The sequence below is a fragment of the Athene cunicularia genome, assembly GCF_003259725.1.
Source record: "Athene cunicularia isolate RWA chromosome 18 unlocalized genomic scaffold, athCun1 chr18_part1, whole genome shotgun sequence".
Lineage (NCBI taxonomy): Eukaryota > Metazoa > Chordata > Aves > Strigiformes > Strigidae > Athene > Athene cunicularia.
The window spans coordinates 2,372,754-2,390,547 of record NW_020799123.1 but is presented as its reverse complement, the minus strand read 5'-3'; the positions used below and the strand labels follow the sequence as shown (position 1 = coordinate 2,390,547).

Sequence of the window (17,794 nt, the reverse complement as noted above, 5' to 3'; positions counted from 1 at the left end):
GGAGTTTCTTCTGGGCAGTAGAGGAAAATTCATGGTTAAAGGTGATTTTCTCCCTCTCCCCCCTTTTTTCCTTCTACTTTTGTAGTAGCAGAGGTTAGCTTTAACTATGGTCATCTTCAGTGGGCTTTTAATAAATTAAGAGGAAACTGAAACAGTTTGGAAAAGTATAGAATAAGCAAATACTCCAGAGAGACTTTTAGTGGCAACATGATTAATAAGGGACACTCCTGGTAATACTATCAAAACAGAGCTATTGCAAAAGCATATGGAGCATCGTCCCTCTTTCGGGGCAGGAGCAGGTTTCAGACAAATGATCCAGGGCGATTTATATGCCTCTTTGCCGTGTGTTTTTTTTCTCCCTCTAAAAGTGTGAGGGGAATAAGATCTGTAGATTCAACTGTAGGATTAGATTTAAGGAAAAAAAAATTTAATAAATCAGCCAACTTCTTTTTGCTCTGAAGTATTTTTATCCTTGTTTGTTTGATAACAGGCTACATTCCTTACACAAACCTTTTTTTTCTCCATTTTATATAATTTTTTTTCTCTGTGTCAACCCCCGCATGTGTCTAGTAATAACCTTAAGGAGCTGAAAAAAGGAAACATTCTCCAACAGGAGAATATGATGCAGAATATATGAAGATGGGTTTCCGAAACATCTTGCCTTCTGCAGGTTCTCCCAGCGCTCCTCTGCTCTTGCTGCCTTTCTCCATTACGAGCAGAAGCCTCCTCTGCTGTGTGAGTACGCAGAGAGGTTGCTTGTAGCAGTGACACACTGCATTCGCTCCCCTGGGTGCAGCCTGCTCAGCCCTGCAGTGCTCATGTCACCCAGGCCGTTTTTTCCCCCTGCACTTTGTTCTGAGAGCAATTATTTCCTTATTTCCTTTGAAGACGTTTACTGTGCAGCTGCTGTGGCAGCTTGTAGCCGTCATGTGGGAAGGCAAAAGAAGAGAACTGGAATTAAGAGCTTATAAACTTCTCAAGTTTTAGGAAGGTACTGAGGTGAAATGATATTGTTGGGTTTCCTCCTCCTTTCTCTCTCTTTTTTTTTTTTTTTTTTTTAATACAGAATGAGAGTGGACCTCTTGTACTGCACGTGTATAAATTGTACAGGTTTGGCTCTGCTCAAGTCAGACGTTTAAAAGTAAAATAAAATAAAATAGCCGTCCTGACACTTGAGACAATGCAGTCTTCCAAAACCAAAATAGTTTTGTGTAGTACACCAGCATATAGGAGTCAGAGATCTGTGTGTGGGCTTTAAGAGATGCCTTGCCTTCTTTTTTTGGAGAAGAAACTTCTGTTAACATCTAAATGATTTCAAGAATTCAACAAGGATTGAATTCCCTACTTCATCGGCCTGAAACTTGCACATTGCTACTGAACTATGTTATTTTATCAGCCTCCTGCTCTTCAGACTACATTTTCCAAAAACTTCTAAAAGTGATTATGCAAGTCAAACCTAATTTCTTATCACAGTTCTGTATTTATTGGCTCAGTTGTTTGTGAGGGATTGTTTCACCCACCCTGTTTCCCTTGGCATTTTTAGAAGGTTCTTATAGTTGTTAGCAGCTGTAAATGGTATTAATAAGTATTTGGTTGCTGGTTTCTGCAGTTTTGTATGCTGATTAGGTTAGATTGCCAAAGGTTGAGCAAGTTTCTAAAAGAAGGATTGTTCTTTGAATTGTGAAAACACTGTTCTCAACAAAAAAGCTATATCTGTGTCAAGAATTTTACATGCAGGCTGATACAATTCTGCAGAAACTAGGGCGAAACACTTTATTTGTTCAAATTAGTATTGACTTTAAAATCAATGAAGTATCATCTAAGCATCTAGTTACATGTTAAAAGAACCAGACTGAAAGGTGTCAAGGTTTTTCTCCTTTTTCTCAGCATTGTATCTGAGATAATAAGCAGTTGCCCACTTCATTGTTACCCTTTTGGGTTGTCTGTACAGTGCCGTTCTTCCTGAAGGAGTTTTAGTGGATTAGTAAATACCTTTCTCAGATTAGCACTACCTATTTGTGAAAACAAGCAGATCTTCTGGTTTGATTTCATCCGTGGAGAATGCAGTGTGTGTGCTCCCTGAACAGTTGTGCACCCTTAAAGGTTTTCAAGACTCAAGTTGACAAAGGCCTGAGCCACCTGATCTGAGTCTGGTCTTAGAGTCATAGAATATCTCAAGTTGGAAGGGACCCATAGGGATCATCAAATCCAGCTCCCTAACTTGACCCTGCTTGGAGCAGTAAGTTGCACTAGAACCTGCCAGGGTCCCTTTCAGCCTGATGACTCCAGTTGTCTGTCTTCAGAGCCAGAACAGCATCTCCTTGCTGTGGTCACCAGATCTTGCTGTTGGATTCGCCCAGATCACGTTCATGGGATGAGTCAACCAAAAATAAGTGCGGTTTCCTTACACAGACTCTCCTGTTTGCAACCTGCTGCAGGTGGAGAAGGGTTCAGTGAAGTGAGATTTATCCAAGAAAGAAAAGCTGATGCTAAGCAAAGCCTGTTGCTAACTGTATCCTGTGGAGCAGAGAGCTTACTGTCTTTGTGACAGCACTTGGCAGGTAATGAGCCACAAGCATGATCAAAACCGAGTTTGCCAACAAAGTTAGCTTCACTTCCGTCTGGGACTTCAAAAGTAGAAAAATAATCATCTCCCATCTCTATTAGGCTTGTGTTCAAGTGAAAGCTACAGCTTGTATTTTATCCAGTACATGGGGCATCAGCCTGTGGCTGCTGAGCTGCCTGTAGTTTGTGGAGTGACTCAAGGGCAATTGCTGTAGCAGAGTTATGATGTGACCAGCAGGTTTGTTCAGTGAGGTCAGATTTCCCAACAGACTCCCTTAATGTGGAAAAAAGGATTCGTGCCAGGGCCAACACTGTTGGGTTGGTTTGAGAGTCGCTTGGTCACCTTGTCCAGCCAAACCCCCTAACAGAGATCGATGCTTGGGAAACCCTTCTCATCATCATGGACTGTGGAGCCAGCACTGGGGGTCTGAGTGATGTCCCTTCGGGCTCTTGAATACGTGAAGACATTGATGATTAAGGCTGAGGAAGGCTGGTTGCATCCTGCACTTACATGATCTTAGTTCTTGAACATGATTGCACTTGAACGTTTTTACTGGAGAAGCTCCTCAACTCAGCTAAGAACATTAATGATAAAATCCTGACTTATGCAGTAGCCTCCTCCTCATGTACGAGCTATTCTCTAAGGTCTGTAGCAGATGGAGAGAGACAGAATGAGCGAAGCAGTGGGGAGAACAGTTCAGACTGTAAGTCCGTATAGATTGGAAAAACAAAAGTAGTGTTAGATGTGTGTAACTAGTTCAGACGTAGTACGTAATTAATCTTCATCTGTGGCTTTTAAAATCAGCAACAGACAGATTATCCCAGCTTTGAAACCCCTGTTTGTTCAGATATAATGCATATGCAGACAATTTTTTCTGAACTTCACCCCACCAAGCATCGTCTTCCAGGTAGGTTTATGTCAAGTGAATTGAGGGGAGTGGCGTTGCATAGTGTGGCTCTAACCATCACGACAGCCCTGTTTTACAGGGTCCTTCCAGTAGTGTCGTGTTTAAACTTGCCAATCATTTAATTCTTGACTGTTTTGTGCTCATTTTTAATTTTTAAAAAGAAAAAAAAAAACCTTGCTGCTTTTGAGCTGGAGTTTCTCATACTTAAGTCTGTGTAAAGATGATTTATGGTGCTAGTAGGGGCTCCACTGGAAATGCAAGATCTATTATGAAGTGGATTGAACAGCCCATGCTGAAATGTTTATTGCCGTCTTCAAAATAGAATACATCAGGGTTGATGGTGCCTGTCCAGGAAAGAGAGAGAGTGGAGTGGAGTGGGGCTAGTGGGGTATTTTTAGTATTCCAATAAAAGACAAGGCTTTTAAAGGAAATCACTTATTGCCATTTTGCAATCAAGAATGCAGGAGTGTTCCAGGGACTGCAAGAAATATGCTTCAAGAATGTCAGAGCCATAAGGAACTAATCATTAAATATTCTCTTGTTTCCACCCCCATTTCTTGCTCTGAGGAAGCCATTTAGAAGCTTTGCAATTTGTATGTAAATCTCAACCCTCCTGACCACGCGGTCAAGTATCCAAGGGACTTAGGAGCCAGCATCCCATTTTCAAAAGTTCTTACAATTCCTGTGCAAGGAGGGCACTTTTTAAAATAGAAGACACATGGACCAGACTTCAAGAACACTTAATCTGACCTTAAATGACTTGGTATGAACACTATATGGGTTTTTTTTCTGCTTTAACTTTTTGTCCTTTATCAGTGCTTTGCCAGTGGAGTTCCTTTCGTGGGTTCAGATAGACCAGTAAAACTGTACTTTTGTTACTGCAGCTTATTCCACTCATTTGACTGAGCTGTGATTATTTCTTTTTTTTTTTTTTTCATGTGTAACTTTAGTTGTTGATGTTTTAAACATTTTGGAAGTGTTCTGGGGCTGTAATATATCCATCTAACTAGGGAGTGAGTAATCCCAGCATTTGTTCGAGTGAAAAACAAAGGAAGAGGCAAAAGATAATACTTTCTCAAGTGATTTAAGAGCCCAATGGTACAATTTACTGATGCATCTAAGCAGAGCGAGTGGTTACCTGCTCCCTCTCCCCATGTTCCCATCTTTTTCCTTGTACTGGCACTGGTGTCCTGGTGAGGCAGTTCAGGGAGCTATAATGGTAGAAAACTGACCCTACCAAAAACAAAGACCGGGGTGTCAGGCTGATGGCAGATGGACGCAGGCAGATGTCCCCTTCTGTGCCAGGCCAGCAGAGCTGTCCTTTCATTTTATTTTTTTTTTTCCCATTTGTTTTTACTGGAGAAAGTAGTGGAGGAACAACAGTCCCCTGCTGAGATCATCTGTCATGTCTTCTGCCTTTTCCCTGCTTGCTGCAGGTACCGGCTCTGGGGTACACTGCTGCCTGGTGCAGACTCTTTCTTTCAGGAAAACAATTTTGAGTTTGCCTGCTGGGCTGTGGCTTCTGCATCCCTCGCTAGAGTAGGGGCTGGTGAGTGCTGCTGAGCTGGAGGAGGCGCAGGGACGTGGGTGTGAGGAGGAGCAGCAGCCATCAGGGCACTGCCGGAGGCAGCAAGCGCCCTGCCTCTGGGGTTTAGCTCAACCTGGCCCCAGGTTGGTGTCTCCAGGTTGGTGTCTTCATGTGCCAGCGCTGCAGCGGGCTGGTGAATCTCCCAACATTTCTAATGCAGTAAGTCTCTAGCGACCTGTGACTTGTGCAGCTGAAGGACCACCTGATGGCAGGTAACCGTTGGGTTTTCTTAGGTCATTTGCAGCTTCACCTGACTCTCCTTCACACTCTCCAGCGCTCGGCTGTTCTCTCCACCATGGTTCATGAAGCTGTGGGCCATGCCAGACACTTCTGTTCTTCATTGCTTATCACCGTCAGTGGCATGGGGACAGTAACTTCTAGTAAGCTCTAAGCCCAGTTAAACCTGCGCTTTCTCACCCTTTCCTGCTGATTTTTGCTGAGCTTATGCCAGAACAAAAGAGTTCAGGTGACACTTACAGCTTGGTTGAGCTCACCTGAGGTGAACTCCTCTGAAAGACAAAGATTTGTTGAACCTTTGTGATCTTGTTTGAGCTTGTTTTGTTTCCTTTCTTCTGGGAAACCTTTAGTGCACATTGAGGTTTTTGAAACTTTCACAAGTCCCGTTCCAAGTTGTAACACAGTTGTTCAGAAATGCAGCACATTGCTTGACTGATCTTGTTTCTTGGCATCGCTTGTGTAAGGGAAAGGATGCTAGAGAGTTTGGAGAAGGGAAAATTGGAAACTGTGCGTGCTTATTTAATAAAAAAAAAAAAAAGAGGGGGGGGGAGAAAAATAAGCCACATGCAAAAAAATCCACTAACCATGTCTGCCGATGACCTTTGGGGTTGGAAATAACATGATAATAGCAGTATGGGGACGAGCAAGGAAAGTCTGTGAAGTCACTCTAGAAGAACAAAAGGAAAAAACATGAGAATATTTCCAGTTTCTGGGTTGCTGGGAGCTGGGTGATCTCTTGCTCAACTCTGGACATCTGTGCCTGGTGCTGTCCCAGCACACCCATCAGAAAAGGGCATCAAACAGAGGTGTCAGGTTTGAGTTGAAGTAAAAGAGACGGCATGTGGGAAAACACCAAAAGGTGACTCTCGAGGAGACATGCAGCCTTAAATTGTCAACTCTGGCTGGGCACGGATGCAAGGTCCTGCACGCATTTACCCCAAAAGACAGATTGTGCTCTATAGGGGCTTTCTTTTAACCTCCCTTTACCATTCTTAACAAACTTAGAGAGAAGCTGCTGCAGAGTTATTATTTCTCATTAAAGACATTTGATCTTTCCTTTGGTTTACCAGTGTGTATAAAGGGTCCAGTTAACGTCGGGTTTTTTGGAGTGGGAAGTAACTTGGATAAGTTGTTACCTCTTACATTTTCTCTTTGAGCAATGATGAGTACAATAAATTATTTTATTATCGAGTATTTTTTGCAGAAAGGAATTATTCAGTGTGTGTATAAATTGCTTTAAAGTTCCTCGGTTCAGTAATTCTATCTCAGTGGTACATTGAACCATTTCTCCTAGGTTGTCCTCTGTGAACTACCTTCTGCTATTTAAAGTAGATACAAATTTAGCTCAAAGTGTTCCCTTTACTGCAGACTTCTCTGAAAGTTAAAACTTGTGACAATTTAGTTCTTGCTGTGCTCTTGACTTGACTTTATATCCAAACAAATACCTTGCCTGTCTCTGAGCTTCACTTCTGGTGGATCAGAAGGTAAAATTATTTATATTTCTTAATTTCCTTAGGAAACCTTTCTGTCTTTCAACTGCCCTTCTTCTAGTTTGGTTCTAAGGTCAATGCAAGAGGTTAATGAACTGTGTAGATTTACGGACATACAGTCAAATGTGTATTTATGCAGCATCTTAAACTGTTGGATTGAAACCTTCCAACCGCTGCCAAAGGTAGGAGATTACCTTCACACAGACCAGCTGAGCATCGGGATGTTGAAACATGAGCAGCAGTTGAAGGCTGCGACCAAATTTGTTTGAGCTGTTCCTCTGACTGTTGTGGTTCATGTGAGGTTGGGTTTGTACAACGTATATTGCTTTTTAGAAAAAAAAGTGGGATTTCTTTGCGATTGTGCTTGGAAGTAGTTCAATATACTATCTGGCGTGCATTTGTAGTTTGAAAAATAGATTAAAAAAGAAGCAAATTGAAGCATAACAATAATGGATTAAGAGAAACACTTATCTCACTTCCTTTCATTCAGCCGGGCTGCGCATGTGGCTTGGGACCTGAACGCTCGGGATTATTTGATTGCTGAAGCAATAAACGTTTTGGATGTAAACTCACTCCATGCTGCTTCTGGGACTGAATCTGACATTTGTTTTCCGATACTGGTGGGTTTTATCTTGCTGGTTTTTAGCCACGCTTTGTTTGCCAGCAGGTCTTGCTGTCAGTAATGTAAGGTATCTTCATGCCCAGATCAAAGGCTTGATTAATAACAAACTCATCTGTGTGCCCAAGAGGGAAGCGTAGCTCCAACCTGACGTGGCAGAAAAACACAAAAATGCGATTTTTTAATATATGAAATAAAGCTGACTGAGGAATTAATGTGTATAAACAAAGTCTATACTTTTAACTCAGATAAATAATTTCTTCAGATTAATCTAGCTTTTCATGAATAGCTTCAAATGTGGAATAACTCAGAAGAGGTTTTTCATCTTACATAGGAATGACCTAGGTTTTTCTTTCTTCCAAATAAGGAATTAATAATGCAATAGTTGTTGTTTCCAAAGAGCTCAGCTTTTTTGAGAAGTGTCTTTTTTTTTTTCTTCTCTAGACCCAATGAAACACATGGGCGTTTGGAGCCTTTAATAACTGTTTGCTGTGCCTGTTCTTGATTTCTTTGAGAATTGCCAATGATTTTGATGTCAGAGTTGAGAGGTACAACTGTAGTGTTAAATTTCTCAAGTCAGACCAGTTGAAAAGGAAGGTCAAAAGCAATAACGTCCAGGTTCCTCTGGGCGGGCGGGGGCGTAGGATAATGTGCGATCGCAGCGTTTTACACAGACGTATCGCCCAAGAAAAAGTTTGGCTGTCACAAAACTAATAAAGAACAAGCCTCCAGAGAGATGGTTTCAATGATGCAGGTGTAGGAATTGGGGAGTGTATTTACATACAAGCCAGCTTAATAGCGTGGGATTTATGCTAAAGTGGTTCTTAATGCAATACAAATTGAATACCCCGTCTCGCTCGAAACGAGGAAAATGTTAGAAGGAAAGATTTTTTTATAGCTTTTGGGGGAGAAAGTGTTTGGCTTTTTTTAGGGAACATAAAGGACAGCAAGATGGATTTCTTCGGGTGCTTGCCATGTTAAAGTAGTGCTTTAGGTATGTGCGTTGGATTCAGAGCCAGCCTTCCAAGTTGGTTCTCCGCTGCCTTGAAAATCAGGGGTTTGAACAGATTTGGGCAGGGTTTCTGCCATATATCTGGCAACACGGACTTAAAATTAGCTTACTGAAAAAGCAGATAAAGTTTGGGGTTTTTTTTAAACTATGACATTAAAACAAGTCCTTAAAGCAAGCAGCCATGACTCTACAGCCTCTTTCGAAACTCCCATCTTTTCCCTGCTTCTCTCCTACCCTATAAAACAACTATTATGTGTTTATAAGTTAGCGCTCCGTGTCACTTATAAAAGAAGACTTATTCATAAACTTCTGGATAGACAGTTCTGTGGGAATATAACTTTCTTGGCATAAAACAAGCCACTTTTTCCAGATAATGTAATGCTATACCAGGCTCTTTAAAGTCATAGCATGCTCTTTATTATTATTTTATAATCTATAAAAGACACCAATGCTGAACCTTCATTGTTACTGAGAATGATACTATACTCAAATCAGAAAAGATAGGGAAAGCAAAATTCCCAGAAACAGTCGCCAACAAGGTGTTGAGGGATGCTCGGGGCTCGTTGCAGGGCCCCTTTCCTCATGCCTTCTCTCTGCAGACAGTGAGCGCTGGGGCACATCTCATTGTGTGGGATTCGCCAGCTGCAACTTAGTCGTTGTTGAAATGGACTTGGATGTAACCTTTCAGCTTTTGAAGTCAGGGCAGATGACTTAGACATGCACACACATGCACATGCCTTAGAAATTTTTTTTTTAATCAGCTGAAATCAATATTTACTTCACCGTCCAGAAAGCAGCAAGCAGCCAATGCATGGCTGTGTTTGCTTTCTGAATACACTCAATACTCGGACAGAGCACTGAGCCCACAAAACCGTACAGCTCACCCACAGAATAGCCGCTTCCCACATCTCAGGGCTTCCAGCTGACGCAGATTTGGGGGTGACAGATGGGGGTCACATTGGTCAAGTCCATGTCCGAAAGGCTGTGGCTGGCTCCCTGACTGGGAGGGTCTGCCCTGCTGCCCGAGCAGTCTGCTTCAAACCTGAAGGAGAAACCCTGTGAAAACAAGACATCAGCCCTTAGCATATGCTCATTTTACTTATACTATTTATAAGGACCATCCAGTACTTTGTGCACTAATTATAGCAGCAGGAACTGGAAGAGATTTCCTTGCTCATTGAGTCCAGACCTCAGCTATCACAGGCAAATTCGCTCTGCACTTGCATTCATAAACCCTCCTGGTATGCTTTGAAAGCGTTTAGGATGTTCTCCCCAGTGACTGGGTATTTCCAGTGGCAGCCCACGCTGGGCTGATGCTCAGAGACAGCAGCGGGTGAGCATCTTGATGTGGATATCTTGTGTCCTTACTGATGGCCTTGGGGTTGAACAAAGTGTAGTAGAGTAGACCTGGTGCTCCACTGGAAGATGCCTCCAAGGCAGAAGGACAGATCAGTGTTGCCACTGGAGACCTTTAATGTGACCTGCGAAGCCCTGGGTGCATCAGCTGCTACCTGCTCCTTTCACATCCCTCCCTTCAGTGGATGGGGCTGTGCTGGGGTGAGTGTAGGCATCACTCTTGAATGTCAAGGTTGTGGCTGGAGCATGTTGGTGACCACCTGCCTGCTGCACTGCTGGCCTGGGATGCTGGGCAGCCTTGTGAAGCAACGTCAAGTGCCAGCTCCTCGCACACAGCAGTGCCTGGCTGCCAGGGGCTGACATCGCTTGTGCCGTTAAACAGGAGTATCCTCAGTCCCTGGAATATACCTTGCCAGTGTGCATTTATAAAAATGTAACCAGGATCTTGTTACTGGAGCAGGGGATGCCAAGGAGAAAGGTGCAACGGTCTCCTCTGCCGGGGCTTCCCTGTGTGAAGTTGTAACACGAGACACCTTGTAGGAACCTGCGTGCTCTAACTGATACAGCATTAAATCTCAGTGGCCACCACTCCGTGGCTACGGAGCGATTTTAATGGTAAATCAATAGTCTGATAGAAGCAGACCAGAAATCTTTTGACACTTATTCAAGAGGGACTTGTCAAAACACGATGTATTTATGACCAAGTTCCTGGCTGCTTGTTCAAAGGCACTTGAACCCCTGCCAGATCCTAAACACGCTCAGATTCCCAGGAGTTATATTCAGCACAATAAGTGGATATTTCACAGTAAATATTGCCCTGTCAGAAAGCTGGCATAAGCACCCATTTGACAAGCAACAATTGGCCGCTTTGTATGGGTGCTGCGAGGGCTCGTCTCTCCGTCGGCGGCGGGGCTTGTGAGCAGAAATTTCTGTTGGGCTCCAGCCGTCGTTAGCATTAGGAATTAAAAATGCTTTAAAGAAAACAGCAGATCGTTGAGTCTCAGCTGCCTCCATCTGAACAGTCAGCAGAAGGAATTGGAAAGTCTCGATGATTAATCACAAACACAAAAGCTGGCTGCTGGCTGACGGTAGGTATCCACTCTTCTCCGAGGAAACCAATTCATCAGTGTTATTTGTGATTCATAACAGTTATTTGAGGCAAATAGGCTTATTTAGTACATGGCACCCTGTAACTTCATGCAAACGCAAACCAGAAATGTTAATTATTCTCTGTCCTCTCTCAGCTCTGCAGCACATCCAGGATTTTGGCAGTGCAGCGTAGGCTGGGACACACGGGCAGCGCCTGCGGCGTGGGCTCCGTATGGAGAGGAGGGGGATGCTCCCGAGGCAGGGATGTGCTGTGTGATGGCCTGCACGCTGCTCAGCGTGAGTGGCTCTAAGCCACATCTGGGGTCTCTGCGATGGGAAAACAGCAAAGGTTGGGATGAAGAGAGGGAAATGAGATGATTTATTGGAGTTGTCGTCTATGTGACTGGTGTTTGTCATCGCCGAGGGTGGCTGGCAGTGCACCAGAGAGCGTGGACTTTAAGTGGGGTGTAATGAGAACTTAGACAAGTTACACAATCCTGACTGCACAGGGGTAGTTACTATCTGGCTGAACAGGCACAAGGCAGTAGGAGTCCTCAGCCGTCACCTGTATTTACACAGCTCATTAATCCCCTGGAAACTGAGGTACAAACTGGGGCTGGAGAGTCTTCTAGATGCCCAGACTCCTTCGGGCAGATTCAGACCCAGAGGAATTATTTGCATTTCCATGTGAACCCCAGCTGGGAAGCTGTTCCCGTAGAAGTAACTTGGGGCTCTGGGAAGGGGGTCCAAGATGAACCCCAGTCCAGTGACCCTGAAAGCTGATAAATCCTGGGGAGAGGGATTAGATTTGGGGCTTGGAGAAGGGCTGCCCCAGGTGACCCCAGAAAGGTGGGATGTAGTGTGAACCCCAGATCCTCTGGTCTCACAGCTGGACAGATAGCAGGTGAGGCAGGCTGGAGAACAATCTTAACCTAGTGATAAATTATGTATATTGTAACCTTTTCTTTCCATCTTCTATCTGAAAATTTGATCTTAACTGGCTTTTTTGGAAGAGGCTTTGCTAGGTTTGGAGTACTGAACCCTGCTGCTTCCCCGGGAGCGGCGTTGGGATCGGGGAGCTGAGCGGCGGCTCTGGGCACTAAGGTTGGGACCCGGCGAAGCAGCAGGAGTGCCGGCACTGCCGGGGGCAGCGGGGGGGCCCCGTGTCCTGCAGCCCTGCCCCGAAACATGGCCTGAGCTGAGAACCTGCCCTCTGCGTGTCTGCACCTGAGCTGGGAACCTGCCCTCTGTGTGTCTGCACTGCTCCTCCGAGCTGGAGCAGCAGCACTGGCTCAGGCTCTTTAGTAGACGGAGCTTCAAGAGCATTGCACTTTCTCCAACCTGCCTTAATTAATCGCTCTGTAATTGCATAGACTTCTGCTTGCACTTTCTACCTTACCCTGAGAAATGCATTTCAAATTTGTATTCCTGTCACTGTTTTCTTTTGTTCAGGAATCTTTTATTTTTTCTTCTTTGACTTCTGTTTACTTTGTTAGTGGCTTTGATTCCTGAACTTCTCTTTGAGGAGTTCTTGTCAGGGGGAATATTTATATCTCATAGGACTTAAGCAAAAAAAGGCAAAGCAGGCAGGGAATCTAGAATGCATAATTACTGTCAGATCCTATCCACAGTTTTTGTTAGGAAAGCATGTTGTACTCTGTGAAACACCCAGGTTTAAAAGCTTCAGATCCTTCTAATCTGCTATTCTGTGGTATAGGGGGGAAAAATGTGCATAACATCTGGTCTCTATCATGCAAGAGGTACTTTGAAATTTGTGTGCTATTGCCAATTTATGTTCGTCCTATTCTTTTTGTGCATATCGCACGGATCAGATAAGCCTTTAATACTGGTGGATTGCTGATTTATATTGCATTGACACGTGCCATCTCCGCTTCTCTGTCTCTCACATGGGGAGTAAGTTCTTGACCACTGCTTTTGGAAACAGAAAAGTGGCTCCAGTTTTTTAATACCAGTCTCTTTCCAGGAATAAAACAAAGTTTATTTTGTTGTGCTGTCCTGTTCTCATTGCCCTGAATGTCCTCTTAAGTTTCCTATTCATTCTGCTAGTGCCCATTAGCAATACTTTATTAGTCCCCCACCTTCGCCTGTCCGTGCTGTGTAATAATTCTGGTTTTATGTGCAATTTTTCTTGGGAGTTGTCAAAGAATAATTACGCCCCATTAACTCCACTTTGTATCATTACTAATTCACACCTATAGAGTATTTTCCAAGCAACTGATCTCGGTTGTCTCTTAATTGCTGAAGTCCATAAACTGTGTTACACTGAAACTGTGCTAAGGATTTGCACCCCCTAAAACTTTTCCCTCCAGTGCAAAACATAACAGAGAATCTGAATGCAGCAGTTTTATCAGATCTTGTTTCTTCTCAATTTAAGCAAATTATTTGCTTCTGGCTCTGTTGAAGACCTCAAAGTGTAGATTAAGATGTAAAAAGTGAGAGATTAGAAACACAGTAAAAGTATAGATCGTGTTCCCAATGTATTATTCTAACAGTTTGTGTTCCTGGGTGATGTTGAGTGATTGGCTGAGGTTGAGAATGGAACGATATCCCTGTCTCAGCCTTTCTGGTGGGTCGGAGCAAGTAGCCTGTGTATAGTGTGAGATTCATCTGGGTCAAATACTTGTGGACTCACATGGATAGACACTGACCTGGAATGAGGATCTGGAGCTAGGCTAGGCTCTGTGGGCGCTGGCGAGCGCTGCTGGGACTGACCTGGTTTCCCATGTGCCCCAGCCCAGACCTGGGCTGCCCTGTGCCCGCCGGGGCTGGGTGCAAGCAGGGTGGTTGTCAGCTGGAAAGGCGGCGTTGGGCAGTGTGGTCCTGGTGCCTTCTGGTGTCAAGAGCCAAACCTGAACTCTTGCTAGGGGTGCAAAGAGAGCAGCAGGAACAGACAGATGCATTTTTACTAGTTTATTCCCGTTTGATGTGATTGATAAGCAGTTTCATCCAGGTTTAGCCTGAAGCTCTAAAAGAATCACCCCCAAACCATCTAGGCCATAGGATGCAGTAACTACACACCATGCATCTTACAGGACTTGTCCCTGCCTACCCAAAGAGCTTGTCCCCACACCCCACCGCGGGGCTGAGTCCTGCAGCAGCCCTCGGGCTCCCGGGTGGAGCGTATGGAGCCCTCGGGCATCCTGGGTGGAGCTTTCCTACAAGGAAAAGAAAGGCTCAATATTGAGACCTGTGTGAGCCAGTGCAGTCGAGCACAGCTCAAGCTCACTTCAGATAACAGATTGTTTCAGCTGAGCATAAAAGAAAAAAATACTGTTGGTGGCAACTCTTATTTCCCTGGAAAAAAAAAATCCTGGACCTCTGGCAGAGAAACAGTTTCTGCACAGAAAACATGACACTATTTACAAAAAGCAATGTCTAATATCCTTTTCCAGCTTGGAAAGAGGAGTTTATTTTAATACATCCTTTCTTAATTGCCATGAGCTGGACTTGTAAATATTGTAAGTGGTTGAGTAATAGTCATCTGTGAGAGGACCAAATGAAGGGACATTTTTTCCGCTGTCAGAGCCCTAACATATTCCCACAGCTCAGGCACGGGGAATAGCACAGAGCAGATACTAAACAAAAACAAAAGCCTCCTAATTAAAAGATCCTTTAACCCCAGGGATGCCTGTGTGCGTGATGCCAAGTGCCTGAAGCGGGCAGTGGTCCAGCCGGCTCTGCGAGGAGTTCATGTGTCGGGGCTGCTCAGGGAGGTGATGGGGTGGACTGCAGGGATCTAGTCCATTTTCAGTAAAATATTACTTCCTCTCCTCTAAGAACAGGGAGAAAAAGTAGAGAGTTCCCCCTAAGGAGGGGGGAACTAAGAAGAATTAGTTCCCTCTAGAAGGCATCTGACAGCTGTGCCGCCTTATCACTATCGTTCAGTCAAGAGAGAGAAAATCTGCTTTGCTGGTTTTCTGGATCAGTCTTCAAAACGATCCATAACTTTTATTTTTTTAACACCATCCTTCTTCAGAGCAGCATGGTGTGCATGACCTAAAAAGTAGTTGTGAGGTTTTGTAAGATCATATTAGTCATTAACTCTGCATAGCAACGGGTACGGTTCTGGGGCAGGATGGAGCACACGGAGCTGCACGATTGGGCAGAGCACTGCAGAGCTCTTTAATGCTGCTTGATCTTCATTTTCCCAACTTGGGTACATACACAAAAGCCCTGCTTCTGCTCTGCAAATGGTTTTGTCTGAAAGCAGGAGTAGTTTGTATTGGAAACAATTTCCTGATGCAATTTGGATTTCCTTCTGAATAATCCTTTGCCCCAGTGGGATGGTACAGAGGGATTCTAAAAAAGCTTAACTGGCCTTGCCATGAGTTAAACATATCCCTTAATCTTTGCAAGGCAGATGTTTAAGTAAGAAGATACCCTTCAGGCACTGTTAAAAAAATTAATTTGAAGGGTCATGAAGAGAAAGAGCTGCTCTACCAATGTGGAGTTCGAGTCCACATCTCTGTTCAGGTCATCGGCGTGCAGGGATCTGGCGAGGGCCTTGCACGGGGTGAGCAGCGGGGGAAATCAGTCTCAGCTGGGAGGAGGAGCAGGACTCAGAGGAAGAATTTAATTGCAAAAGACCAATTGTAAAAGATGAAGGCAGCAACCTTAACGTCGTTTCATCTTTTCCAGGAATGCTGGTGGTGATTGTGTTGCTGCTGATTGCAATTGCTGTGGTCGCTGTCTGGCCAACACACTAACGGGGATCTGGGGCCCGTCGGAGCTGCTGCTCGGCAGCTGAGCGCGGAGGACTCGGAGCAGAGACCGACTTTGTGCAAAGACCTTCTGTGTTTTAAGTAAACTCAACAGTATTAGAATGAAGCTGTGTCCGGCAGACATCCGCTCTTCCTTCGGTGCACAGCTGAAGTGTGCTGTGTGATTTGAAGGGTTGGAACTTGAAAAGGACTCTCTTCCCACCTTCCTTTGGCATTCAGGAGGCTGCAGCTGGCTACACAAGAGAAGCAACGTCTCGGCATCCGCATCTGAGCATGCGCTGGTGTCGGGGTGCTGCCTGCCCGGGGTGCTGCCTGCCTGGGGTGCTGCCTGCCCGGGGTGCTGCTGATTCAGCTGGGCCCTCAGACATCCCGAGGGCTTTAAAATACTAAAATAAAGGTGTGGTTTGGGAGTGCAGCAGTGGCGCTCCTTTCCTTCCTGATACCTTCATTTGGAATGAAAATGATTACTTTTCTCAAGGAATAGAGTTTTGGGGAGCGACTTCATTGGCCGCTCGCAGGATGGGAAGCGAGAGCACGTGGAGCCCTGCGAGGAGCCGCTGACGAGTCAGCCCCGGGCCCTTGGCGGGGAGTTATCGGTGTTGATCTCCCCAGGTAGAAAAATGAACAGCAGCGGGTCTCAAACCAGGTGTGTAAGCTGGGAAGGCCTGGCCCTGTGGTGCCCGTGAGGGAGGTTGCTCCCCACAAGCTCTGACAGCTGACCACGGGAGACGCGCTGGCACTGATGTACTAATCTCAGCAAACGAGCTCTGCCTCTTTTATAACTTTTCACACGCTGTTAAAACTGAGAGGAAGGATTACCTATTTCAAAACTAATGAAAAAGAAGTATTGAATGTTCGCTTCTGGCCAAGAAAATCATTATTTTGTTATATGTGCCAGTTTGATTTCAGAATTGATAGAGCAAGCAATAAATATTGAATAAAACCTGATCCATTTATATACAATTTAGCTGCCTCGGCTTTTATTGTTTCTTACCATCTTGTGTTGTGTGTGAACAGTTTTTCTAACGCTTCCATTTCTGAAGAGCTGATACAGAGAAGGAGAAAAAAACAATTCCTGTCAGACCTCATGTGTGTCATGACGTACATTTCCTGGTGGATCCACAAGACTTCCCAGCCCTGGGCTGGTCCTCACCTGCAGTGGTGGAGCCTTTCACAGCTCGCAGCTGGCTCTTGGCACTTGTTTCCCTCTCCCCACCTTCCACCGGCACAGCTGGGGTGGTGGTGTCTGGGAGGTGGGAAACCAGAGTGTCCTGGTGCTGCATCCCCTCTTGAGGGACATGAAGCTCTTTTGCTGTTCTGGGCTCAGCAGTTTCCCCATCTATTAGCTGGGACCTGGGCACTGGCCCTGTTGTTAAGCACTTGCTCAGCTACAGGTCAGAGTGCAAAACTGCTCTTCTTGCAGCATGCACGTGTTGGCTGAGGCCTTGAGCCAGTCGCTCCAAGATCTGAGGTGGGAATGGCAGAGCTGGCTACGGTGGGAGAAGATGGGGTTTTGCAGGAAGCAGAGGCAGGGGTCTGTACCCCACCGAATCCATACCTCTCATGGACAGGAACCACACCCTGCACCTGAAGAGCAGCGTTGCCCTGACTGTGTGCTCCTGGGAAGGGCACAGGATAGGTGCAGGGAGGAGCTGGGTGGAGAAAAAGCCCAGTAGATTCAGCTGTACCTGGTGGCGTGGACAGTGGGCTTCAAACCTGTCTGGTGATGCTCAGCACCGAAGGTTGGAGCTGGAGGAGAGACCAGCTCCTCTGGAGGGACTCAAAATCTTGGGGCAAGGTGGACTGTGCTTTTCTAGCTTCAGCATCCTTGTCTGGGTGTTCACTGAAGGTGGGAAATCCATGCTTGGGCTTTGTGGTCAGTAACTAGATACCATGTTCTGCTGGCAAAGGACACAAGATGGTGCCCATGGCCGGGATGGAGTGGGGTCTTCCACACATCTCCACGTGCTCTGCTGGAGAAAAATCCTTGAAGTCTTTAAAAGTCCAATCCAGGTTGTGCCTTCTTGTTTGCTTTTCATTGTAGAGATGCTTTATCTTCAGAGGAGGGGAGGGAAGAAAAAAGATTGTTTTATGTTCTTGTGGTCTTCAAGAGGACACTACAGGTTTTTAATTAGTTTATTGCTTGATCTCAGATTAGAAATGGAGCTTTAAGCAAGGCTGCTGCAGC

General features: G+C 45.1%; 1 protein-coding gene across 1 annotated transcript in view; it reads left to right on the top strand.

Moving 5' to 3' along the window:
• The window catches only part of STX8 (syntaxin 8), a 110,305-nt gene extending 93,732 nt beyond the window's left edge, over positions 1–16,573 (top strand). The window contains exon 8 of the mRNA XM_026861181.1: positions 15,524–16,573. Within this exon, the coding sequence (XP_026716982.1) occupies positions 15,524–15,591 (68 nt within the window). The 3' untranslated portion in view covers positions 15,592–16,573. The remainder of the gene's footprint in view (positions 1–15,523) is intronic.
• The last annotated feature ends 1,221 nt before the right edge of the window (positions 16,574–17,794 follow it).